The sequence below is a fragment of the Loxodonta africana genome, chromosome 1, assembly GCF_030014295.1.
Source record: "Loxodonta africana isolate mLoxAfr1 chromosome 1, mLoxAfr1.hap2, whole genome shotgun sequence".
In the NCBI taxonomy this organism is placed as follows: Eukaryota; Metazoa; Chordata; class Mammalia; order Proboscidea; family Elephantidae; genus Loxodonta; species Loxodonta africana.
Genome location: NC_087342.1, coordinates 31,041,883 through 31,068,374, shown reverse-complemented (window position 1 = coordinate 31,068,374; position 26,492 = coordinate 31,041,883). Strand labels below are relative to the sequence as shown.

General features: G+C 42.9%; 1 protein-coding gene across 4 annotated transcripts in view; it reads right to left on the bottom strand.

Moving 5' to 3' along the window:
* ABCC5 (ATP binding cassette subfamily C member 5) overlaps positions 1–26,492 on the bottom strand; it is a 120,050-nt gene that overhangs the window by 26,743 nt on the left and 66,815 nt on the right. For 3 of the 4 annotated variants that reach the window (XM_064279328.1, XM_003412881.4, XM_023551520.2), the window contains 7 exons: positions 26,232–26,361; positions 17,487–17,640; positions 17,268–17,396; positions 14,864–15,050; positions 11,419–11,508; positions 8,642–8,831; positions 4,236–4,395 (listed from right to left, as the gene is read on the bottom strand). In XM_064279328.1, the coding sequence (XP_064135398.1) occupies positions 4,236–4,395; positions 8,642–8,831; positions 11,419–11,508; positions 14,864–15,050; positions 17,268–17,396; positions 17,487–17,640; positions 26,232–26,361 (1,040 nt within the window). The remainder of the gene's footprint in view (positions 1–4,235; positions 4,396–8,641; positions 8,832–11,418; positions 11,509–14,863; positions 15,051–17,267; positions 17,397–17,486; positions 17,641–26,231; positions 26,362–26,492) is intronic. The other variant, XM_064279339.1, reaches the window with a different exon arrangement.

Sequence of the window (26,492 nt, the reverse complement as noted above, 5' to 3'; positions counted from 1 at the left end):
GTATGAAAAGGCAAAGATGTCATTTTGAGGAAAAATGTCCAACTGACTCCATTTTCAATTGCTTCACATGCACACAAAGGCTGGGCAACGAGTAAGGAAGACTGATGAAGAACTGATGCCTTTGTATCAGGGCGTTGGTGACGCATACTGAATATACTGTGTACTGACAGGAGAACCAACAAATCTGTCTTGGAAGAAGTACGTCCTTAGCAGCACGGATAGTGAGGCTTTGTCTCACATACTTTGGACGTGTTATCAGGAGGGACCAGTGCCCAGAGAAGGACATCATGCTTGGTAAAGTACAATGTCAGCAAAAATGAGGAAGACCCTCAATGAGATGGGCTCAAAGATAGCAAGGGTTGTGAAGCTGGTACAAGACTGGGCAGTGTTTTGTTCTGTTGTACACAGGGTTGCTGTGAGTCAAATCTGACTTCACTGCACCTAACAACAATGTGATTTAGATTATATGTGTACGCAGAATAATTCAGAAATCCGTATCTTGTAACTTTCTCTGAGTTTTGGTTGATTTTGGCTTAACCTGCTTTCCCTCTGAGAGTTTCTCTCAAGTTTTCATTGTTTGTTAGTATCTCAAGGAGAAGACTGCCCACTCCGAATACTGGTTAATGGCTGTGGAGATTAAGTTCCACACTTAAGAGTCTGCAGGAGGTAGCTGAATACAGCCCATCTATCCTGCTCTTGCCTTAGGAAATTCATTACAGATTTTCTAATTTCCTAAGAAAAGCAAAAGAACACCCAAAGTTGATTGTTCTTTGGCATCTGTAAGAACCCTTCCAGGACAAAGGGAGAAGGAGGGTAGAAGGTCTGGGATTTAGTATTTAGTAAATCAATGTCTACTACTGACTGAAGAAGCCAAAATTGCAGCTGGCAGAAAATTACACTGGTGTGATTCCCTAAGCTTGCATAGCGTCTGCCCGTACAGCACTCTGTGCCCAGTACGTGAAAGCCAAGGCCGGTGGCCCATCACCTACACGGCTTGTCCACAAAGCAGCAGACTTCTCTGGAGGTGAGAACAAATGGTCCCTATGCCCATGGAAGCTTCACTTCTGTGATGTTCTACAAACACCGTCTGCATATGCCTGCTGGTCAATTCTTAACCACTTCCTCTGAAAGTCCCTGATTCACAAACCCAAAAGAAGCCCTCTGAGAATTTTAACCTTAAAATTGAGGCTTTCTAATGGCAGCGTTTCCAAGGGCATTCTAAAGTTCGGCATGACTTATTTCTTGATTCTCCTCCAAATGATGATTAAAAACAAACAAACAAAAAATATGTATCGTTCTTTTGTCTCAAGTTAAGAATTACAAAGCGGATTTTATTCTCAAAGGCATTTCTGTGGAATCTAAAAATAGGGCAATTTATGGGAAGAAGAGCAGATTTGGCAACATGTAGTAATTTCTTAATTTTAGACCTGAGCCTTCAGTTAATTGTAATTCTCTTCTGTTGCCACTTGTCTGACCGTGTTACTTCAGTACCCAGAGGGAATAACGTGTTATCATGGGCGGATCTAGTCTGTGCTGTCCAAACCCATTGGTGCTTTAGAGAAATGCCAAAATAAACACACCCAAGAGCGCTGAGCCTTTGAGAATGAATGTAGGTGAGAATTCTGTTTATCTACAAACCTCCTTGAATCAATGAGCTCAAACGCTATTTCCTAAGAAAAGGGGACGGGGGGCTAGTTTTAAAGATTCGTTTGAGCACTGCTTATGGTTATTTGAAATTATGTTGGCACCAGTATTTTTTGGAAACCCCTACAAAAAATACAGAAGACATGACAATACTACTTTTAGAGTGATTAAAAAAATAAAAAGTCCTACTTGGGTAAACTACATAGTTAAAGGGAAACCCTGGTGGCGAAGTGGTTAAGAGCTATGGCTGCTAACCAAAAGGCTGGAAACGCTACAGGGCAGTTCTACTGTGTCCTATAGGGTCGCTATGAGTCAGAATCAACTCAAGGGCAGTGGGTTTGGTTTCATTTGGACATAGTTAAAGCTGCTTTTATTGTCATAGGGAGGCAGCTTGAATAGACATGGACACCAAGTATGGAAATCCGTTGTTTCTAGGAGGCAGAGGCTTCAGGCTAAAGGCCGTTGTGCTGTTGTTAGGTGCTGTTGAGTCTCTTCTGGTTCCGATTTATGGTGACCCTATGTACAAGAGAACGAGACACTGCCCAGTCCCACGCCTTCTCGCAATCCTTTTTATGCATAAGCCCACTGTTGCAGCCACTATGTCAATCCATCTTGTTGAGGGTCTTCCTATTTTTCACTAACGCTCTACTTTACCAAGCGTCATGTCCTTATCCCAGGACTGGTCTAAAGGTGGGATAAACCCCCATCAAGCCAGTTGCCCACAAGTCAATTCCAACTCATGGTGACCTCGTGTGTGCAGAGTAGAACTGTGTTTTATAGGGTTTTCAATAGCTGATTTTTTAAAGTAGATCACCAGACCTGTCTTCCAAGGTGCCTCTGGGTGGGTTCAAACCACAAACCTGTCAGCTGGTAGTCAGGCTATTAAGCATCTGCATCACCCAGGGAGTCCTAAAGGTAGGTTAAGGTATAGGAAAGATAATAAGATTAAATATGTTTCCTTCTTAGTTACTATTTTAACAGGCCAAGAAGAGGAATTTTGTCCTTGGCATACTTTCAGAAAAAGGAATCATGCCAGATTAAATATCAAAGGTAGGGGAAGATGCTGGAAAATGAAAAAAAAAAAAAAAAAAAAAAACACAAGCCGTAATAATGTTGAAAACTAAAAGTTTGGCTGTTCAAATTCACCAGTCGCTCCTTGGAAACCCTATGGGGCAGTTCTACACTGTCCTATAGGGTTTGGTTTTTGTTTTTTAGGAGAGAGAAGAGCATGGGGCAGAAGGAAGATGGAGGATGGGTGATGAAGATGATGAGAGCAGCTACTGTTTACTGAATGGTTACTCGTTGTCAGGCTCTGCGCTTGTATATGGTACAGTTTGTGGTCTATTATTACACTGAAAGGCTGGTGGTTCAAATCCACCCCGTGGCACCATGGAAGAAAGGCCTGGTGATCTGCTTCCGTAAGATCACTGCCATTGAAAACCCTATGGAGCACGGTTTCTAGCTCTGAAACATGGGGTCGTCCTGAGTCAGAATGGATTTGACTCAATGGCAACAAGTTTAGTGTTTGGGCTTATGCTTGTATCACTTATATCAGCTTATTCAATTCGGTCTTCACAAGGACTCACCCAAGATTCTGTTTGTATGGACATGCTTTTCTTTTTTTAATTCTTATCAACTTTGTTAAGAAGAGGAAGGGATCTAAGATGCATCAACTGGTCCGAACCCACCTGGAGCAAAGGAGAATGAAGAACACTAAAGACACAAGGAAAATATTAGCTCAAGAGACAAAAGGGCACATAAACCAGAGGCTCCATCAGCTTGAGATCAGAAGAATACACACTCACATAAAAAGACCAGACTTAATGGTCTGATTGACTGGAGGAACTCCCGAAGCCCTGGCTCCCATATGCTCTGTTAACCCAGAACTAAAACCATTCCTGAAGCCCACTCTTCAGACAAAGATTAGACAAGGCTATAGAATAAAAAATAATACACGTGAATAGTGTACTTTTTAGTTCAAGCAGATACACGAGACCAAACGGGCAGCTCCTGTCTGGAGGCAGGATGAGAAGGCAGGAAGGGACAGGGACTGATTGGATGGACATGGGAAATGCAGGGTGGAAAGGAGGAGTGTGCTGACATATTATAGGGATTGCAGAGAGTGTCACATAACAATATGTGTATAAATTTTTGTATGAGAAATTAACTTAAGCTATTAACTTTCACCTAAGGCACAGTTAAAAAAAAGAAGAAGAAGAAGAAGAAGGGGCTGAACCTCTTTGCATTCAGCTCTGGGGCTGGATCTAGATTCAATATTATCCCCATTTTACAGATGAGAAAATAGGCTTAGAGTGGTTAAGTAGCTGTCCCAAGTCACAGAGCAGAGATCTGAGCCCAAATCTAGGTGACTTCTTTACCACCTGGCTGCAAAGCCCACCTGCCCCGGTTAGCTAACAAGGCGGCGTGGGCAGTGGAGCGGCTGCTCACTTCTGTTGAGGGAAGCATGCGGAGCAGTAGGAAAACCCTGCCCTAGACACCACTCGGTCTTAGTCGGAGAGGGAGGCTCCACCATCGTGGTCCCACCAGGCCTCCGGATGAAGGCATGTGCCACCTGGTGCCCACAGCCTCACCTGACAGTGCCACTGAACAGCACCGGCTCCTGAGGGATAATGGAGAGCTTGCTTCGTAGGTCAGCAAGGCCAATGTCGCTGATTCGTACTCCATCGATTCTGATGCAGCCTCCAGACAGCTCCACCAGGCGGAAGAGGGCCATCCCCAGAGAGGACTTCCCTGACCAGGCAGAAGATGCAGAAAAGTAGTTTAACCAGCAAAGAAAAAACCAGTTTACTCTCAGGCCAAAATCTTCTATTTTTCTATTTCTGTTCAACCATTGATTCAGCTGCTTAACTGAGATAATGCGTAAGATAGCCAGAAAGAGAAGAAAGTGAGGGCCTTTCCTCAGCTATCAAGCATATGTGTTTATATCACACAGCTTCAGCCTGAGGAGTGCAAGGGACAGTCACACCGGCATGACAGTAAAACAGAAAAATACCTGCTTCTCACCTTAGGAGCAGGTACCCAGGGGTTAATGCCTCTCAGGCAATTAAGAGGAAAGATCTTACAGGAGGGAGCTAGGGGCAAACCACAGGACAAGGTCTCTCCTCTCTTCTGTCCTCTCATTGTAGCTGAGAGAGAACTAAGAGAAGGCATCTCACTGAAGTGGGTTTGGGGATTGAAAATAATACTTTCAGTAGTATGGTGATAAGTAGAACAGTGTTTCTTAATGGAACCTTCATTTTAAAAGTTATCTATGTAATACAAGAAGACAGTATCAATCTCCCATCATCTTATTACTGTTATTTTTTTAACATATACAAGAACACAGTATCAATCTCCCATCATCTTACCACTGTTATTTTTTAACATATTTTCTTTCAGTCTTAGCCCGCCCCAGCTGAGATCATACCAGATACAACATTGTAATTACTTTCCTTTTCACTTAACATTATGTAACAAGTGCCCAATCCTATTAAAAAAAATTTTAAGATAAAATTTTAGTGGTTGCAATGTATTTTATCATGTGGGTGTACTCTTCTTAACCATTAGACAGGCACCTTGATGCTGGACATGTGGTTTACTTAAAACTTATTATCATAAAGTTGTAACATATCTCAGAGCTCAGATTTTTCTCCTACCTCAGATGGCTTCCTTAGGATAGATTCCCAGAAATGAAATTACTGAGTCAAAGGGTACAGACATTTAAAACATGTTTCTCTCTACAGTGTCAAATTAATAAAAAAAAAAAAAAAGGAAAAGGTCTGACATAGTCTTGTCTACCTTTCTGTAAACTGGATTCATGGTTTAGATTTAGAACTGCAGTTCTTTGTCTTAGCCTGATGCCTGGTTATTTTCTTTTCTTTTTGTTGTTGTTGAGAATATACACAGCAAAACACACACTGATTCAACTGTTGCTACATGTACAATTCAGTGACACTGATTACATTCAGGTTGTGCAACCATTCTCACCCTCCTTTACTGAGTTGTTCCTTCCTCATTAACATAAACTCACTGACCCTTAAGCTTCCCATCCATTCTTTCAAGTTGCTGTTGTCAATTTGATCCCATAGAGACAGCTCTTAAAAGAGCACGATGCTCAAGGCAGACATTCTTTTCTAGTTAAGCTAAACTATAATTTTTGTATAAGAAGACTTCAGGGGTATTTTTGTTTAAGATTTAAGGGTTAAAGATTACCCCAGGACAATAGTTGTGGGGGTTCATCCAGCCTCAGAAAATCTGGATTTCATGAGAATTTGAAATTCTCTTCCACATTTTCCCCTTTTGATCACAGATGCCTGGTTCTTGACCCTCCTACTAACCTCCTGCCACCATTTCTGAAAGATCTCTCACGAGTGCCTCACTGAGATCACCATGATGTCATCTATTCAGTGGTCACTAAGGGTGCAAACACCCTGCCTTGTCCCAGTGTCTGCAGCCATCTCCCAGCTGTTGAGATTTGTCCCCTGGACATACTTGTGCCAAACAACTAACGAGAATCTGGAAGCATCTTATCTCCTACTGCAGCAATCCTCAAGTCTATCTACCAGAAAAGGGTTGGGAAACCTGAGTCCATGTATCAGGACTGTTCGTAAATGAGGCCTTCTCCTCCTAGAAGCAAGTGACTTCATTCGGGATTCGGGGTTTGTTCTTCGTCCCCTCTCAGTCATCTAGTGCTACTATAACAGAAATACCTCAAGCGGATGGCTTTAACAAACAAGAGATTTATCTGTTTGGGAGGCTAGAAGTTCGAATTTGGGGTGCCAGCTCCGGGGGAAGGCTTTCTCTCTCTGTCAGCTCTGGGGGAAGGTTCTTGTCATTAATCCTCCCCTGGTCTAGGAGGTTCTCAGCCCAGGGACCCTGCGTCCAAAGGATGTGATCCACTCCTGGCGCTTCTTTCATGGTGGTACGAGGTCCCTTTCCTCTCTGCTGGCTTCTCTCTTTTATATCTCAAAAGAGATTGACTCAAGATACAACCTAATACTGTAGATTGAGTCCTTCCTCATTAACATGACTGCCTCTAATCCTGGCTCATTAACATCACAGAGGTTAGGATTTACAACACATCAGTAATTACGTCAGATGACAAAACTGCAGACAACCACACAACACTGGGAATCATGGCCTAGCCAAGTTGACATACGTCTTTGGGGGGACTCAATTCAATCTGAAGGTGACACTCCCTCAGCATCAAGGCATTCTGTGTTTTAAGATCCAAGCTAAGGAAGGAATGGTACTGGACTTGATTGGCCAAGTTGTTCCACTTTAACAAAAGATGCCCAGGTTTGGGTCGTCTGGACTGAAAGACCTTTGAACTGATGGAATGTGCTGGCAAAAATGGCAAGAACATCCTCATGGTGATGTCTTTGACCATGACCATGGCAGAGCCAGGGCCTGTGAGCCTTGGAAGAAGCTGTGTTAGGATTAGAATTTAGATTTTGTAAGGCAGGCTATTTATAAGTACTTTATTTTTCTTCTGTCACTGCTCAGGGTTTAATAAAGTCTTGGCAAATGCTCTGGACTGTCTTACCCATGTTAAGGGGAAATCCTAGGAAGGGACACAGCCAGGTCCTTCAAGAGAACACTGAATTCATGGAAGCCAACGTCATGGAGAAAATTTGAGGGAGCAAAGTAAGAGCTGGGACAGCCACCCCCCTTGGCTAAGATTCTCTTTCCAGCATGAAAAACCTGGAGGTAGTCTTGTCTTCGCATGAAATAACGCAGGAAAGAAACAGGAAATGGCCTTTTCCTTCTTAGCAGTTTCTTTAAAGTAAATTACCCAGAAAAAAAAAAAGGCCGTTTTTTTTTTCCCTCCTCTTTTCTTTTTACAGGAAGAAAAAAAGCAGGAGCTCTGATACCGAGGAAGCTCAGAGCCCAGAAAGCTAATGACAATGGAACCAGGGAGATCTCTCGTTCACACTAGGTTAAACAGGATAGTAAAAGAAGATTCCGTCTTTGAAATGCTATTCTGGGAAGAAAGAGAGAAAGAAAGGAATTACTCAAGCCCAGACCCTAGAAATCTAAATGGCATATAGTAACACATTTCTATGAATACGAATGAAGTGATACAAAGGTCAATTCTCTGTTCGCAACTGATGTCAACCCAATAAAATGATTTCTGCCTTCAAAGGAACAGAAGCTCCTTATTTAGAGCTGTGTCAGCAAACCCTGGTGGCATAGTGGTTAAGAGCCATCGCTGCTAACCAAAAGGTCGGCAGTTCAAATCCACCAGGTACTCCTTGGAAACTTTATGGGGCAGTTCCACTGTGATCTACAGAGTTGCTGCGAGTTGGAATTGACTCGACGGCAGTGGGTTTTTTTTTTTTTTTTCCCAGCTTCTGACAAATATGGGCTGAACTGGGAACACATCACAAAGTACTGAAAAATGTTCGTGAGTCTTGACTGAACATAAACAAGGATGTTCGCTGCATGGCTCTGTACTCGTAAAAACTGTCAACAACCTCAGCGCCCTCCAATTGGGGATGGGTTAAATACAAATTACAGTACGTCCACAAAATAGAGTATGAAATGATGCCACATAAAAATCATGTCACAGAATATTAATTGGAGTGGAGAAATATTAATGATAGACAGCAGGCCAAGAAACTGTGTGTAAAATAATCTTATTTTTGTAAATACATGTGCTAATAGGAAAAGTCTAAGAAAATACTCACTCAGATGTTAACAGCTGTTACCTCTGAGTGCTGGAACTTTGGGTGACTTTTCCACTTTGTGATTTCCTATATGTTCCAAGTATTCTGGAACTTTTATAATTAGAAAAAGCTTGACAGGTTATAAAAACAGGGTTAACAACAAACCTAGACAATTGGCTTCAGAGGGGTCTGAAGTACTCACCGCTCATCTAACAAAGATCTGGCTGAAAGGGATAAAAGAGGTATGAAGTGAAGAGCAAATCATGAACCTCAAACTACATTCACACAGGTCCAAATGTTTCCCCGAAGAGGACTCCGCCGGTCCTTACCGGATCCCGTCCGCCCCACGATGCCTATCTTCTCCTTAGGTTTGATGGTGAAGGACACTTTCTTCAGGACCAGAGGGAGATTTTCTCGGTATCTCATCTCTGCATTCTCGAAGGTCACCTCTCCTTGCTGGGGCCAGTCAGGAGAGGGAGCCTTGTTCTTGATTCTGGCAGGTGCTTCCAAGGAGAGAGTCTGGGGACATAAGAGGCTGGTTCAGACTGACCACATAGATTCTGAGGGAGCCGGCAAGACTTTGTCACGGAGGAGTAATGGCAGGACAACCACAGAGGCAGCGGCCACCCTGTCCTTTGCTATGGAAAGTCCCGTTTGCAGTGACCTCATCACCACTAAACTAGACAGAGACAGAGTACAGTGGCTACTAAGTACCAATGGCTACTAAGCAGCAGCTTGGGGCAGTGCGGTGGTTTTCACACTGCCTTTTGTCCTCAGGAATCCTTCTGTGTCACAGCCTTGGTGGCCGAGGGAAAACCTAAAGAGTGGCAGTTTTTATTGAGATTCCTCGGAAACATTCCACTCGAAATGGGATCCCACCGTTTGAAAACACTGGCCTAGGCCAGAAGGAAGGAAACAGACATTGACTGAACACCTAATCGGATCCTGGCATTCTGACATCTCCGTCCATTCAGGAGACACAGACTCCCACCTCAGCTCTGCCACTAGGAGCTGTGTGACCTGGACAAGTGATTTTCCCTCTCTGGGACTTAACATCTCAGCTGTAAACTGTGGGGACTGGGTTAGATAATCTTGGAAATCATTCCAGCTTTAAAATACTGACATTATATAACTGTTTGGGTAATTTCTGTCACCGATGGTCATACCTAACAAGGTTTTAAAACTCTCTGGCAACGAGCTACAGGGCTCATAGCCTCACAAAGGAGTAAGGGCCAAAGACTGCAGTGCTCTGGGGGTGGTATAAAAGGCTAGGACTCCAAGCTGGAAGGACTCTGTGCTGGGACAGGCATCCAGGTTGGGGACAGGGAGCAGGAAGCTAGTCCTTGGAGATGTGACTGGTTTGCAGGATCCACTTTACAGCACCTCTGACATCACCCTGACACTCTCACCAATGGCGACACTAAACACTCTACGAACACATGTTCACACACTTATCTTCCACAGACCAGACCTGTGGGCAGCAAGGCTAATATACAAACATAAAGAATAGCTATTAGCAGATACATTGGACAGCTAGCTGCCATTCTTTCTGAAAGGAATCACTTGTAAGTTTAAGATATATCCTACAACTAATGATGTTCTTTGTCAAAACCAAATGTTCAGTGAAGCAGGTCTCTGCCAGAAAACAGTTTACATACACTTAGCTCTCAACTGAAAGAGCAGTTTGTCAAAGCTATGTTTGTAAGTCAATTACTTGGGATGTATTCTTCCCATGTAAACAATGTTATGAATGCTGGCCAAGTCTCAGGGCAGTTCACAAAATACATAACTCTTGAGAACGGAGTTCAACTTGAAAATCCTAACTACTGAAGACTCTGCTTCTTGACACAAGGTGATTACAAGCCCAAGAGACAGAAAGTGCCACACGAACCAGAGACTACATCATCCTGAGACCAGAAGAACTAGATGGTGCCCGGCTACAACCAATGACTGCCCTGACAGGGAACACAACACAGAACCCCTGAGGGAGCAGGAGAGCAGTAGGATGCAGAACCCAAATTCTCATAAGACCAGACTTAATGGTCTGGCTGAGACTCTATAGAAGGACCCGGGTGGTCATGGCCCCCAGACCTTTTGATGGCCCAGGACAGGAACCATTCCCGAAGACAACTCTTCAGACAGGGATTGGACTGGACAATGGGTTGGAGAGGGATGCTGGTGAGGAGTGAGCTTCTTGGATCAGGTAGACACTTGAGACTATGTTGGCATCTCCTGCCTGGAGGGCAGAGGAGAGGGTGGAGGGGGTTAGAAGCTGGTGAAATGGACACGAAAAGAGAGAGTGGAGGGAGAGGGCGGGTTGTCTCATTAGGGAGAGAGTAATTGGGAGTGTGTAGCAAGGTGTATATGGGTTTTTGTGTGAGAGACTGACTTGATTTGTAAACTTTCACTTAAAGCACAAAAAAAAAAAAAAAAAAAAAAGACTCTGCTTCTTCCTGCAGAAAATTGCTTTCAGGGTCCCAACTATGACACCAGCAAGACGCTGCTCACAGCAAGGCTGCAGAGGCTCCTGGAGGAAGGTGGGACGGGCCAGACAACCTCGGTATCAACTAAGTTAACCAGTTTCTGAGCTGTGGATGCAGTTTAGAATTAGCTATGGAGCGTGGGTCATTTCGGAACATGGAAGCCCGCCCCTCCTCTTTCTCATCATCTCCGTCACCCCGCCCCCCAACCTCCCAAATCAGACTTCCCAGAGATGAGGCTCACGTTTGTGCTTTTGTCTAATGCACAGTAGGGGACTCTGAAGGCCACCGCCAATTAATAACAACTGAACTATACAAAGAAAGAAGGCAGTCCGTGGTCTTAAATCATGTAAGGAAAATGGCACCTTAGTCAACTGAAGTGAACGGACAAGCTCCTCAACACTGGATATGAAGCCAATGAACGTAAACTCTCAACCAGACACAATTCACAAATACATCCAGAAACCCTAATGATGGTCTCTTCTCCAGCCCATGCATGCTCGAGAGACCATGGGGTGAGATAAGGCAGAGACGATGGGTCTCCTCCTTGCACATCCACTGGAGCCACTGAGGGTAAAAACGACCCCGTGAGGGCCGATGAGTCACGGGACTGTGCGCAGACTGACCTTAATGTAGTGGTTGATCCTCTCCACCGAAGTGAATCGAGCTTCTGTCTCAGATGCCAGTCTAACAGTGAACTGGAACAACCCCGTTAACTGACAACAGAAAGTGAAAATCCAAGAGCGAATTCATTATGAATACGTGCCAGGTCAATGCTAGAGAACTTCCTTCTTCTAGGGAACCATAACTCGATTATAGGAACTGTGGTGACATGAGAAGTCCTGGTGGCGCAGTGGTTAAGAGCTTAGCTGCTAACCAAAAAGTCAGCAGTTCGAATCTACCAGCCATTCCTCAGAAACCATACTCTGTCTTATGGGGTCACTATGAGTCAGAATCTATTCGATGGAAATGGGTTTGGTTTTCAGTTTTTTGGCAGTGAAATGAGTTCTTTCATGTGTCCTTTTGCCTTGGTTCTTTGGAAAAACAACTTGAGAGATTTCCTCCAGGCCCTGAGGAGTTACCTTTGCCCTAGTTTCTACTCTGAAGGTTTGTGACTTTCATCCAAGTTGATTGACATTTCCTGGGTAAATGTAAACAATTTGGCTTGAAACTTTTTGTCTGGTCCTGGGCTGCCCTGTGATTGGTATGCAGCTTGTGGGGAATGGTCAGTAGACTATGCAAATGAGGTGAGCTGTAGCCTACGATGCAAATGAAGTGTTTGTGGCCTACTGAGAAAGGTTTGGTCAGTTTGTGGTTTCCTCGCTGGGAGATACCATGGCTTGAAATTGACAAGGAGTTGTGTACATAAGCAGCCAACCCCACAGAGGTGTTTTAGAGGCAGAAGCAGGAAAAGAAGCAGAAGGAAGAAAGAAAAGAGAAGAAGCAATGAGAGACAGACAGGAGGCAAGGAACCTCCTAAAAGAACTATAACACGGGTTAAGGGCTGTAACACTGATGAAGCGAGAAGCCTGGAAGGGGCCCAGTGGCAGAGCAAGCAGTGACAGACAGCAGAGCCAAGAGGAGCCTGTCCTGAGGGGGCCGAGAGAAGCCTGTCCTCAGAGGGCCAAGAGGAGGCCCGCGCAGCCAAGAGAAGCTGAGAGAGCTGTCCTGTGCTGAACAAGGGAAGGACGTGAATTTCACTTTGGGGGAGCCTTTCAGACTTTGCCTGCATGCTTCCTGATCCTGAGTTGTTGTCTGTTGATCCTGATCCCAAGTTGTACCCGGTTCCTTAATAAACCGATTAACTGTAAGTACACTTCATGAGTTCAGTGAAATGTTGAATCCAAATGGGGAAGAGAAGAGTGCTGAGGGAGCGGAGAGTAGCTGGTGTCAGAGATGGAGTGGTGCAGCAGCCTGGAGAATGTGGAAATCTGCGATATACTTGATTTCCACCTCACAGAAACTGGCTTTGTGCCGATTCTTATATTTGGAGTTATTGGTACAGGAACTCACTGGGCACATGCAGTAGCTGGTTTTAGGGACCGTGTAGTTCCCTTAACATTTAAGACAATGCCTATCACCCCCAATCAACTGTAGTTCCCAACGAACACAGGTAGCACCGTGGTACTGCCGGCACCAACTTTCCTGTGTCCAAAGGCTCTCTATCCATCTTTCCATTTTCAATAACACACACATGCAGTAACTTCTGGGGTTCATACCGGGACCTGTACCTGCTGCGCAGTCACAACAAATGGAGACAACAACCTATGAGCAACTAGTGAGGGTGCTTCCAGGAACGTCATACTCAACCTGGGGCTGAGCAAACCCTGTGTACCCCAGACGGAAGATTCTGGAACACAGCATATACAGCACGTAGTCTTCCCCAACCCATAAGGAAGTCTGTGTAACCTGGACAGACGTCTCTGAGTATCTGTGAAGACACACATCTCAAGGGTTCCTCTGGCTACTTATTTTTATCTTTTTAACATAGAAACACATCAAATATACACAAGAGTAGAGAGAATAGTATAATGAACCCCCACGTGCCAATCCCTCAGTTTAAAAAGTTATCCACTTATAGCCAGTACTATTTCATCTACACCCTTACTCGCTTCCCCTCTCCTGTACTGTTTGGAAGCAAACTCCTGATATCCTATCATTTCATCCATGAATATTTCAGCTTGTATCTCTCTAAAGTACAAACCAAAACCATTGCCATGGATTCTGACTCATAGCAACTCTATAGGACAGAGTAGAACTGCCCCCTAGGATTTGCAAGGAGCGGCTAGTGGATTTGAACTGCTGACCTTTTGGTTAGCAGCTGAGCTCTTAATCACTGTGTCACCAGGATTCCCTCAAGTATATTAAAGACTCTTTAAAAATATAATGTAATAATGTTAGCATGCCTAAAAATAATAGTAATTCCTTAAAATCTTATCTTCAAATAAGTAATCATTGTTTGAGTTCCCAATTATTGTCTAAACTATTTGAAGACCTTCAAGCAACCCTAACCAAAAAAAAACCCCAAACTCATTGCCGTGAAGTTGATTCTGACTCATAGTGACCCTATAGGACGGAGGAGAACTGCCCCACAGCGTTTGCAAGGAGCAGCTGGTGGATTCAAACTGCTGACCTTTTGGTTAGCAGCTGAGCTCTTAACCACTGTATCCCCAGGATTCCCTAAAGTATAAAGACTCTATAAAAATACAATTCAATAATGTTAGCACACCTAAAAAAAAACAAAAAACTCCTTAAAATCTTATCTTCAAATAAGTAGTCAGTGTTTCAGTTCTCAATTATTGTCTAAGCTATTTCAAGAACTTCAAGCAACCACAAACCAAAAAAAAAACCCCAAATCTGTTGTCGTTAAGTTGATGCCAACTCATAGCGACCCTATAGGACAGAGTAGAACTGCCCTATAGGGTTTCCAAGGAACGGCTGGTGGATTCAAACTGCCAACCCCTTGGTTAGCAGCTGAGCTCTTAACCACTGTGCCACCAGGGCTCCATCTGTAATCCCTAGAAGGGTTTATATATTTAATCCAAACCAAAACCCAACCGATTGCTGCTGAGTTGATTCCGACTCATAGCGACCTTATAGGACGAAGTAGAACTGCCCCATAGGGTTTCCAAGTAGCACCTGGTGGATGTGAACTGCTGGCCTTTTGCTTAAAGCTGTAACTCTTAACCACTACACCACCAGGGTTTCCATATATTTAACAGTACTGGGAAAATCAGGGGCTAAGAAGAGGCCAGAGATGAGAGGTTAGCAAACACTCATAGTTAAGGAACAACTTTCAATGTCATGTTTCTTTATGAAGAAAACAGCCCCTGTTTCTTAAGCACAAGCAACTGAATTAAATCCCTTCTTTCCTAGACACCACCCCTGCCTCTCGCTCATCCCTCCCTGCCCCAAGCAAATACAGACTGCATGGCCAAATGAGAGCAAGAGGTGCTCCAGAGGTCCGGAGGTAAAGCGATGCCTTAGGGTGGGGCCCCCATCTCAGTCTTCTAGGGCAACACAGGAAGGGCTCAGGGGAGCAGGGGTGATGCTCTGATCCCAGACACTGACCTGGACAGCGTAAGAGATGGCGAGCCCCGCGTAGGCCGGGGGGATCTGTCCGTGCATGAGGACAATCATCAGCCCAGTGGTGGTGATCAGGGCAATGCTGATCAGGTCCAGCCGCACAGCCAGCCACCTCATGGCACACGTGAACAAGAAGAAAGGGGCTTGGTTGTTATCCAGTAGCTCCTGGTACCTATGAGGAAGACAGGCACCTGATAGGCCAACATGGCACCACACAACCCTCTCGTGGAGAATGATGTCCAGGCTTCAGCGGATTTTGGAGTGGAGGGCAGATATTTAAGTACTTCCTGCTTGAAATGGGAATACAACAGGCAACTTCAGGAGGGTAGGTTATTCCAGGTCCCACCTACAGGAGGCTTTCTCCTCACACATGGGGTTTCCTAGTTTTACCCAAAGAAACACATTAAAGGTATTTGGGAAAAATGTTTAATTTAACAATGTAAGGGGAGTATGGGAAAGGTGACCAAAAAGCTAAGCTTTAGAAAAATGTCTTAGGTCAGGGGGTTATTTTCCCTGAGAAAGAGAAGTCATGTAGGCAAACAGCAGAAAAGGTCCAGGTCTAGAGGAAAAAACTCTTTTAGGCTGAACGTGAGAGAGCTGAAAGGATCTGCTGACACACCACAGCTGGGCAGAAGGGTACTTGTTTCCTGGGGCCGTGGGGCACAGAACTAGGAGCCGTGAGCTAAACCAGAGCTGAAGAGGCTGAGACAAGGCACCAGAGAGGCCTTCTGAGAAGGGGACCCCGCTGTCACCAGGGGCCCTGGACAGGAGAGCAGACCATCTGAAGGCTCAGGGCACCATGCACAAATGGAATTCCCCGAGCAGGAAGTCCTGACAAGCAAATGTTCTTTGTTTTTGTTTTTTTTTTTTTAAAAAAAAACCCCATCTTTTCTTCTTAAAAGAAAATGTGTGTCCTTTAAAGAAAATTTAGAAATAGAAAATGCACTAAAAAAGATTTAAAAAATGTAAAATTCCAGTAATCTCATCACCCAGTTAAAACCATTTTCTTCCAGCACTGTTTCTTCAACGCACTTGTATTTGCTGTGTATATATGTAACACACCTATCACACAGCATACTGCACCTAAAATCCTGTTGCTGTTGAGTCGATTCCAACTCATAGCGACCCTACAGGACAGAGCAGAACTGCCTCATAGGGTTTTCAAGGAGGGGCTTCACTTAGTTTCCCTTAAAGTAAAAATGTATTTTGCTGAGTGGTTTAACATTTTCTATAAAACTATTTTTTTTTCCTAGCCTTCCTAGTCTATGTTTTCTTTTTAAATTAATCAATTTTTGGCACAGCTGACATATGCACAGAACAGAAAATTTAAAAGGTTCAGAGGAGAACCCAGATATAAATCCATCCACATATGAGCAGCTGATATTTAACAAAGGCCCAGTGTCAGTTAATTGGGGAAAAGATAGTCTTTTTAACAAATGGTGCTGGCATAACTGGATATCCATTTGCAAAAAAATGAAACAGGACCCATACCTCATACCATGCACAAAAACTAACTCCAAGTGGATCAAAGACCTAGACATAAAGACTAAAACGATAAAGATCATGGAAGAAAAAATAGGGACTACGTTAGGAGCCCTAATACAAGGCATACACAGAATACAAAACATTACTTAAAGGCTCAGAGGGTTTTATCATGAAACTCAGTCTCTCTCCCACCCACTCTCGAGCTCTCCGTTCCCCCCTACATGAGGCAACGCTTAGCTAGTTCCTTGTGTCTCCTTTCAGAGATGGTCTGAAGGTTACACATGTGACACAGACTTCAAGGGCAACATGCCACACACACCCATCTGTACCTTGCGCTTCCACTACTCCACTGTGGAGATTATGCTCTCAGGGTCGCTATGAGTCAAAACTGACTTGATGGCAATGAGTTTTTGTACCCCTAGAGCGGACTCAATGTTTTAAAGGCCACAGAGAATACCACTGCATGGGCATACCAGTTTACCTAACCAGTCCTCTACTGAAGGACATTGGGGTTATTTTCAATCTCTTGTTAAAACAAAATCTCCAAAGGACTATCTGTGTATGTACATGTTACAAATAATATTCAATGGCTAAATAAAATGCCAGTCTAGTGCCAATGCCTACCTTTTACTATTCAAAAAGAGCAAAACTTCATCAAATGTAGCCATTCAAGACCAAGAGGCAACAGACTCCAAACCTATGTTTCTGTCTTCCCATTTGCTCAGAAGGGAGTCCCACCAAGCAAATAAATTTTTACCAGAGACCATTCCCCCTTAAATCACTAGTACCCTGAGTAACAACCTGTAGAATCTCCAACTCTGGCTTTGCAGGGACTTACAGACTCTTACTAAATGCCTGGAATGCTGGCTCCCGTTTTTGCCTTCCGGCCCCCATCAGCACTGACCTGTGCAGAAATTCCTGCCCTTTGTCGTAGGCATGGATGGTGGCCAGGCCCTGAATGCTGGATGTGATGTGGGACAGGAAAGGTGACTGTGTGATATTGTCCAGACGCTTCAGTTCTCGAATTAAAACCCTGGAGAGGAAATGAGTTCTGTGTCAGAGTGGTCGACTAGCAACTCTGGCTTCATCTTCTGCCTTACAGATGTGGAAACTTCCTGTTTACCTGGAGACAACGTGGAGAATGGCGAAGAGGATGACGAGGGGCCCCACTGCCACAAGGAACCAAGGAAAAACACCTGCGATCATCCCAAGACAGAAGAACACCAGGATGACGTTTTGGATGAACATCTCAGCCTGGAATGGCAGGCGTACATCAACTGGGGACCATAAAGGATAAGTGTTAGACTACTGGGATCCACAAACAAGGAAAACGGAACCAAAAGCTAAAACAAAAAAGAGGCTCCACCGTGGCTACTATTATTACAGAACATTTTGATCAAAGGCTTTCTAGAAAAATCCTGACCAAAAGGGGAAAAATGCAAAACAGAATTTCAAATTCCGATGGAAGTCAGACTTTCTGGAGCCACTGAGGCTACATGACCCACCCAAAACTATTTATTGCCCTAAGGTAATCTTTAAACTTTAAACCAAAAATATTCCCTGAAGTCTTCTTTCAATCCAACAATAGTTCAGTTTAATTAGTAAAGCATGTCTGCCTTGAGCATTGTGCTTTTTTAAAAAAAACTATCTATAGGGGATCAAATTGACAATAGCAACTTGAAAGGACAGACAGGAAGCTGAGGGCACAATGACTTTATGCTAATGGAGGAGGAACAACTCAGAAAAGGACGGTGAGAACGGTTGCACAACCTGAAGAATACAATCAATGTCACTGAATTGTACATGTAAAAATTGTTGAATTGGTGTATGTTCTGCTGTGTATATTTTCAACGACAAAAAATAAATTAAATTAAATATTAGAAAAAAAGAGAGGCTCTACCAAAATCCCTACCTGAAGTTGATGATTTTGTACTTTGAACAGTTGGATCAAAGGCAAATCTGGAATCCTGGTTAGTCTCACTTTTGTTATCCCAATAAAAACCTAAGTAATCTTGACCCCGACTCTTTTGGCTCACTATCCTGTAAGCCCTCTTTTAATGTTTTCTTGTTTTACAAAGTAACCTATGGTTGTTATCAAATACCTGGGAAATAAATGTGCAAAAAAGACAAAAATCACCTATACGATTGCCAATCCCGATGAACTGATTTAAGAAGCTTTCTTCCTGGAAATTTTTAAACAGATACAAACGATGAAACAAGAAGACAGAACCTCCCAGTTATTGACTTTTTCTTCATCTCCTTTCCACAACCTTCCCTCTCACGCCCGCCCCCCTTTTTGGCTGAGATATTTTCACGCAAATTCCACACGTGCTGATAACACTGATTTTTTTAAAAAATCCTTTTAATAAGCTTTATTTGTTACAGCAGTTTTAGGTTTACAGAAAAATGGTGCAGAAAGTACAGAGACTTGGTGTCTAACTCCCTCCTCTTTGCCAGCTATGTCTCCTCATACTAGCAACTTGTACTCCTGTGGTATGTTTGCTACAAATGAACTAATGTTGATATATTATCATTAAGTACAGCCCATAGTTTACACTAGGGTTCACTGTTTGTGCTGTACAGTCCTGTGGGTTTTAACAAATGCATTACAGTATCATATAGAATAGTTCACTGCCCTAACACGCCCTTGCTCCAACTGCACATCCTTCCTCTCTTCCCCCGAATCCCTGGCAACCCCGGATCTTTCCACTGTCTCTATATTTTTGCCTTTTCCAGAATTTAATATAGTTGTAATTATACAGTATGTAGCTTTTTCAGAGTGGCTTCATTCACTTGTTGTTAGGTGCCATAAAGTCGGTTCCGACTCAGAGTGACCCTGTGTACAACAGAACGAAACACTGCCCGGTTCTGCACCATCCTCGCAATCATTGCTATGCTTGAGCCCACTGTTGCAGCTACTGTGTCGATCCACCTCGTTGAGGGTCTTCCTCTTTTTTGCTGACCCTCTAAGCATGATGTCCTTCTCCAGGGACTGCTCCCTCCTGACATGTCCAAAGTACCTGAGACAGTCTCATCGTCCTTGCCGAAGATTTGGGCTGTGCTCTTCCCAGGACAGATTTGTTTGTTCTTCTGGCAGTCCATAGTATACTCAATATTCTTCGCCAACACCATAATTCAAAGGTATCAGTTCTTCTTCTGTCTTCCTTATCCATTGTCCAGCTTTTGCCTGCATATGAAGCGACTGAAAATACTATGGCTTAGATCAGGGACACCTCAGTTCTCAAAGTGACACCTTTGCTCTTTAGCACTTTAAAGAGGTCTTTTTGCAGAAAATTTGCCCAATACAACATGTTTGATTTTTTGATTGCTGCTTGTAGATCCAAGTAAAATGAAATTCTTGACAACTTCAATCTTTTCTCCATCTATCATGATGTTGCTTATTGTACCAGTTGTGAGGATTTTTGTTTATGTTGAGGTGTAATCATACATACTGAAGGCTTTGACCTCCATCAGTAAGTGCTTCAAGCCCTCTTCACTTTCAGCGAGCAAGGTTGTGTCATCTGCATAACGCAGGTTGTTAATGAGTCTTTCTCCAATCCTGATGCTGTGTTCTTCTTCATAAAGTCCAGCTTCTTGAATTATTTGCTCAGCATACAGATTGAATAAGTATGGTGAAAGGATACAGCCCTCATGCACACCTTTCCTGATTTTAAACCTGTTGGCACAACTGCCACTTGGTCTATGTACAGGCCCCTCAAGAGCACATTCCCTTGGAATTCCCATCCCAGTGGAATTCCCATTCATCACAATGCTGTCCATAATTTGCTATCCATATAACTGAATGCCTTTGCATAGTCAATAAAACACAGGTAAACATCTTTCCGGCATTCTCTGCTTTCAGCCAAGATCCACCCGACATCAGCGATGATATCCCTCGTTCCATGTTCTCTTTTGAATACAGCTTAAATTTCTGGCAGTTCCCTGTCAATGTGCTGCTACAACTGTTTTTGAATTATCTTCAGAAAATTTTACTTGGGTGTGATATTAATGACATTGTTTGATAACTTCCGCGTTCTGTTGGATCACCTTTCTTTGGAATGGGGACAAATATGAATCTCTTCCAGTCAGTTGGCCAGGAAACTGTCTTCCAAATTTCTTGGCATAGGTAGACAAGTGAGTGCTTCCAGCATTGCATCTGCTTGTTGAAACATCTCAATCAGTATTTCGTCAGTTCCTGGAGCCTTGTTTTTCACCAGTGCGTTCCGTGCAGCTTGGACTCCTTCCTTCAGTACCAGTGGTTCCTGATCATGTGTTACCTTCTGAAATGGCTGAACATTGACCAATTCTTTTTGGTACAGTGACTCTGTGTATTCCTTTCATCTTCTTCTGATGCTTCCTGTGTCATTAAATACTTTCCTCGTAGAATCCTTCAATATTACAACTCGAGGCTTGAATTTTCTCTTCAGTTCTTTCAGCTTGAGAAATGCCAACCATGTTCTTACCTTTTGGTTTTCTAACTCCACGTCTTTGCACATTTCATTATAATACGTTACTCTCTCTTCTTGAGTTGCCCTTTGAAATCTTCTGTTTGGCTCTTTTACTTCAGCATTTCTTCCTTTTGCTTTAGCTACTCTACATTTAAGAGCAATTTTCAGAGTCTCTTCTGACTTCCGCTTTAGTCTTTCCTTTCTTTCCTGTCTTTTTAATGACGTTTTTTGCTTTCTTCATGTACGATGTCCTTCATTTCACCTCACAACTCATCTGGTCTTTGGTCATTAGTGTTCAACCCATCAAATCTATTCTTGAGATGGTCTCTAAATTCAGGTGGGATATACTCAAGGTCCTACTCTGGCTCTCATGGATTTGCTTTAATTTTCATCGGCTTCAACTTGAACTTGCATACAAGTAATTGATGACCTGTTCTGCAGTTGGCCCCTGGCCTTGTTCTGACAGATGATACTGAGCTTTACTACATTTTTTCCACAGACATAGTCGATCCTGCAAGATTCATGTGTATAGTCATCATTTATGTTGTTGAAAAAGGGTATTTGCAATGAATAAATTGTTGGTCTTGCAAAATTGTATCATGCAATCTCTGGCATTGCTTCTAATACCAAAGCCATTATTTTCCAACTACCGATCCTTCTTTCTTTGTTTCCAACTTTTGCATTCTGATCACCAGTGATCACCAGTGATGCATTTTGATTGCATGTTTGATCACTTTCAGACTGCAGAAGTTGATAAAAATCTTCAATTTCCTCATCTTTGGCATTCCTTCTTTCACTCAGTAATATGAACTCAAGGTTCTGCCACTTTTTTAAGGGGGAAAGTACATGGTTTTTTATTGTATTATTCTTTGTGCTTCATTGTAGAATGTCAGAAAATGCAGAGAAGTATAAAGACAGAAATAAATGGAAAGCATCCATAATTCTACTGTAAACATTTTGGTGTTCTTTCCAGCTTTAAATAATTTTTAAAAACAAAGTCCCTATACATATTTACATTTTTGCAGCCTGCTTTTTGACTTAATATAATATTGTAAATACCTTTCCATTCATTGATTTGTTCTGAGTAATATCCTTTTTTCCCCCCTTTTATATAATATTTCACTGTTTTTGGTGAAAGTTTACACAGCAAATTTGGTTCCCATTTAACAATTACTATGCAAATTGTTCAGAGACATTGATTACATTTTTAACAACGTGTTAACACTCTCATTATTTCCATTCTGGATGTTTCAATTCCAGTAATCTAGTATTCCTGTTCCTTTGCCCTTTCATCTTTGCTTTAGAGTAAACGTTGACCATTTGGTCTCATATATTTTTTTTTTATAGTGCTATCTCATATAAAAAGATGATTTAAAAAAAAAAATGTTGCTGTTGCTGAGAATATACACAGCAAACCATACACCAATTCAACAGGTTCTACATGTACCATTTAGTGACAGTGATTACATTCTTCAAGTTGTGCAACCATTCTCACCTTCCTTTCTAAGTTGTTCCTCCTCCATTAAATTTACTGCCCCGAGATTCCTATGTCATCTTTCAAGTTGCTGCTGTCAACTTGATCCCATATTAAAAAAAAAAAAAACAACCAAACCCGTTGCCATCGAGTTGATTCTGACTCATAGTGACCCTATAGGGCAGAGTAGAACTGCTCCATAGACTTTCTAAGGAGCGCCTGGTGGATTCAAACTGCCGACCTCTTGATTTGCAGCTGTAGCACTTAACCCCTATGTCACTAGGTTCCCTGATTCCATATATATAGCTCTTAAAAGAGAATTAATGTTCAAGATAGACATTTTTTACAAGTTAAGCTAAACTATTGTTTGGTTTTAAGAAGACTTCAGGGGATACTTCTGGGTTTAAGGTTTAAAGATTATCTCAAGGCAATAGTTTCAGGAGTTCATTCAAACTTTATGGTTCCAGGAAGTCTGGAGTCCCTCAGAATTTGAAATTCTGTTCTGTAATTTCTCCCTTTTGATCAGGATTTTTCTATGGAATCCTTGATCAAAATGTTCAGTAATGGTAGCCAGGCACCATCCAGTTCTTCTGGTCTTATGGCAAAGGAGCAGTTGTTCATGAAGGCAATTAGCCATACATTCCATATCCTCCCTCTCCTTTTTCCTGTGTTGTTCCAGGAGAATACAGACCAATTATTGTGCCTTGCATGTCTGCTTGCAAGCTTTTAATACTCCAGGTCAATCTGGGCAGTAATAACATCCTAAGGAATCGATTCGAGGGCACTGGGTGAACATCCTAACAATATTAAGTCTTCCAATCCATGAACATTGAACATCTTTCAATTTATTTATGTCTTCTTTAATCTCTTTCAGCAGTGTTTTCTTTTTTTAAAATAATTTTTATTGTGCTTTAAGTGAAAGTTTACAAATCAAGTCAGTCTCTTACACAAAAACCCATATACACCTTGCTACACACTCCCAATTACTCTCCCCCTAATGAGACAGCCTGCTCTCTCCCTCCACTCTCTCTTTTCATGTCCTTTTCGCCAGCTTCTAACCCCCTCCACCCTCTCATCTCCTTTCCAGGCAGGAGATGCCAACATAGTCTCAAGTGTCCACCTGATACAAGAAGCTCACTCCTCACCAGCATCCCTCTCCAACCCATTGTCCAGTCCAATCCCTGTCTGAAGAGTTGGCTTCGGGAATGGTTCCTGTTCTGGGCCAACAGAAGGTCCGGGGGCCATAACCACCGGGGTCCTTCTAGTCTCAGTCAGACCATTAAGTCTGGTCTTATGAGAATTTGGGGTCTGCATCCTACTGCTCTCCTGCTCCCTCAGGGGTTCTGTGTTGTGTTCCCTGTCAGGGCAGTACTTGGTTGTAGCCGGGCACCATCTAGTTCTTCTGATCTCAGGATGATGTAGTCGCTGGTTCATGTGGCCCTTTCTGTCTCTTGGTTTCAGCAGTGTTTTATAGTTTTCATTGTATAAGTCCTTCACAGCCCTGGTGAGACTTCTGGTATTTTATTACCTCATATGCTAATGTAAATGGAATTGTTCCCCTAATTTCTCTTTCAGATTTCTCAATGTTGGTATATAAAAACCCAACTGATTTTTGTTTGTTGACCTTGTACCCTACAACTTTGCCAAATTTCTCTATTAGCCCTAAAAGTTTTCTTGTGGACTTTTTGGGATTTTCTATACATAGGATCATACCATCCATGAATAGAGATAATCTTACTTTTTCTTTTTCAATCTGGATACTTTTTATTTCTTTTTCTTGTTTTATTACTATGGGTAGGACTTCTAATACAATATTGAATAGAAGTGCTAAGAGTGCGCACCCTTTTCTTGTTTCCAATTTCAAGGGAAAGCTCTCAGTCTGTCTCCATTAAGTATAATGTTGGCAGTTGGCTTTTCACATATGCCCTGAAACATACTGAGGAACCTCCCTTCTATTCCAATCCCTCTATGTCTTTTTGTAGTTTCATAGATCATTTATCAAGGAATAATGCAATGAATAATGCTCCCGTGTATGAACGCACCACAGTTTGAAGGACAGGTCCTGATTGCACAATGATCAAGCGTTTGGCTGCTAACCAAAAGGTCAGCAGTTCAAATCCACCAGTTGCTCCTTGGAAACTCTATGGGGCAGTTCTACTCTGTCCTATAGGGTCATTATGAGTCGGAATCAACTCACTGGTTTGGTTTTATTGAAGGACATCTTGGGTCCTTCCACAATTTTTGGCAATTATGAATAAAACTGCAATAAATATCCATGTACAGGTTTTTATCTGGGCATGTCTTCATCTCATTTGGGTAAATATCTAGGAGCATGGTTGCTGGATCATATGGCAAACCTGTGTTTAGCTTAATAAGAAACTACCAGACTGTCTTGCCAAAGCGCTGTACCACTTTGTATTCCCCCCAGCAATGAATGAGGGTTTCTGTTGCCCTACAGACTCACCAGCATTTGGTATTGTCAGTGCTTTGGATTTCAGCCATTCCAACAGGTATGTGGAGTTTCTGGGTGGCATGAATGGTTAATTACTTGGCTGCTAACTGAAAGGTTGGTGGTTCGAGTCCACCGAGAGGCACCTCAAAAAAAAGGCCTGGTGATGTACTTCTGATACATCAGCCATTGGAAATCCTATAGAGCAGAGTTCTTCTCTGATCCACATGGGGTCGCCTGCCATGAGTTGGAATTATTTGGATGGCAACTGGTTTGGTTTTTGTTTAACAGTGGAATCCAACTGTTGTTTTGATTTGCAAAGACATATGATGTGGAGCATTTTTTCGTATGCTTATTTACCAACTGTGTATCCTCCCTGGTGAGGTGTCTGTTCAGATCTTTTGCCCATTTTGTAACTGGGTTACTTGTTTAATTGTTGAGTGCAGTCTTTTTTTCCATTCTTGTGTGTACGTATATGTGTGTGTACTTGTGTTTAACATAAGTGGGATCATGCTATTATACACTGATTGTGCCTATCAGTGATGGTTTGTTTTGATCCCTCCTTACTTCCAGCATGGCTTTACATTAACCTATCAATGTCTGGAAAAAAAAAAACGCCTTTTATGGAGGCAGCATAGTGCAGTAGTTAAAAACATCAGCTTTGTAGACAAAAAGATGGGCTCAACACCCAGCTTTGTTACCTAATAGCTGTGTGACCTTGGGCAAGTTACTTAACCTCTCCAGACATCAGCTTCCTCATGTATTTAATGGGTGAAACAATACCCACTTCATAAGGTTGCTGTGAGGATTAAGACCAAAAATCCGCTGCCTTTGAGTAGATTCTGACTCATAGTGACCCTACAAGACAGAGTTAACCTGTCTCATAGGGTTTCCAAGGAGTGGCTGGTGGACTTGAACTGCTGACCTTTTGGTTAGCAGCTGTAGTTCTTAATGACCGAGCCACTGGGACTCTGAGGATTAGGATAATGCTTGTAAAACACTCAGCATACCACTTTTGACACAGTAAGCCCTTAATAAATGTCAGGTGGCATTACTCTAATTCTGGGTTATGGGAATATGTAAGTTCTGGTGCTGGGCACTGCCCATGCAGCATCAGGGAAACTACAGAACTTGTCAGAGGCTGTGGGTCTCCAGGAACCAAAGCATCACCTCAAAGCAAGTATGTGCCGTGGAATTCCAGAGGCCCCTCTCCAGAGCCTTTATGCCAACTCAACCCTCTGAATTTGTTTTCAGGTCCAATAAGACTGAATGGGAACTTAAATGAAAGGTAAAAAAATCAGACAGGTCTTTAGCCTGGTATACGCTGAAGCATGGAGAAGATGCTAAAACTAAAATGCTCCTGTGAGGAAACCTATAGGCAGTGTGTTCTCAGAATCTAAGGATATGGAAGCCTGCACATTTGGGGAGTCATCTAGAGCAAAGAGTGAGGTCCAGTGTGCCTTCCAAAGCGTAAAAGAAAGGATGAGTCAGAAGTACCTTCATCCATGTCTTTGGAAAACCTGTTGAGAATCCTCCCCGTGGGGGTAGTGTCGAAGAACTTCATGGGGCTTCGAAGAATCCTTCGAAACAGCTCGTCGTGAAGCCGGGATGAGGCTCGCAGGGTCCCCTGAGGAGCGGAGCACACAGGGATCAGGGCCAGACACCTACAGAGTCGGGCAGCTCAGCCCTTACTCGTCCAGGCCACTCCCAGCGCTGCGGGAGGGCAGCAGGCCTGGCCTCACAGTAAACCCTCAGGGA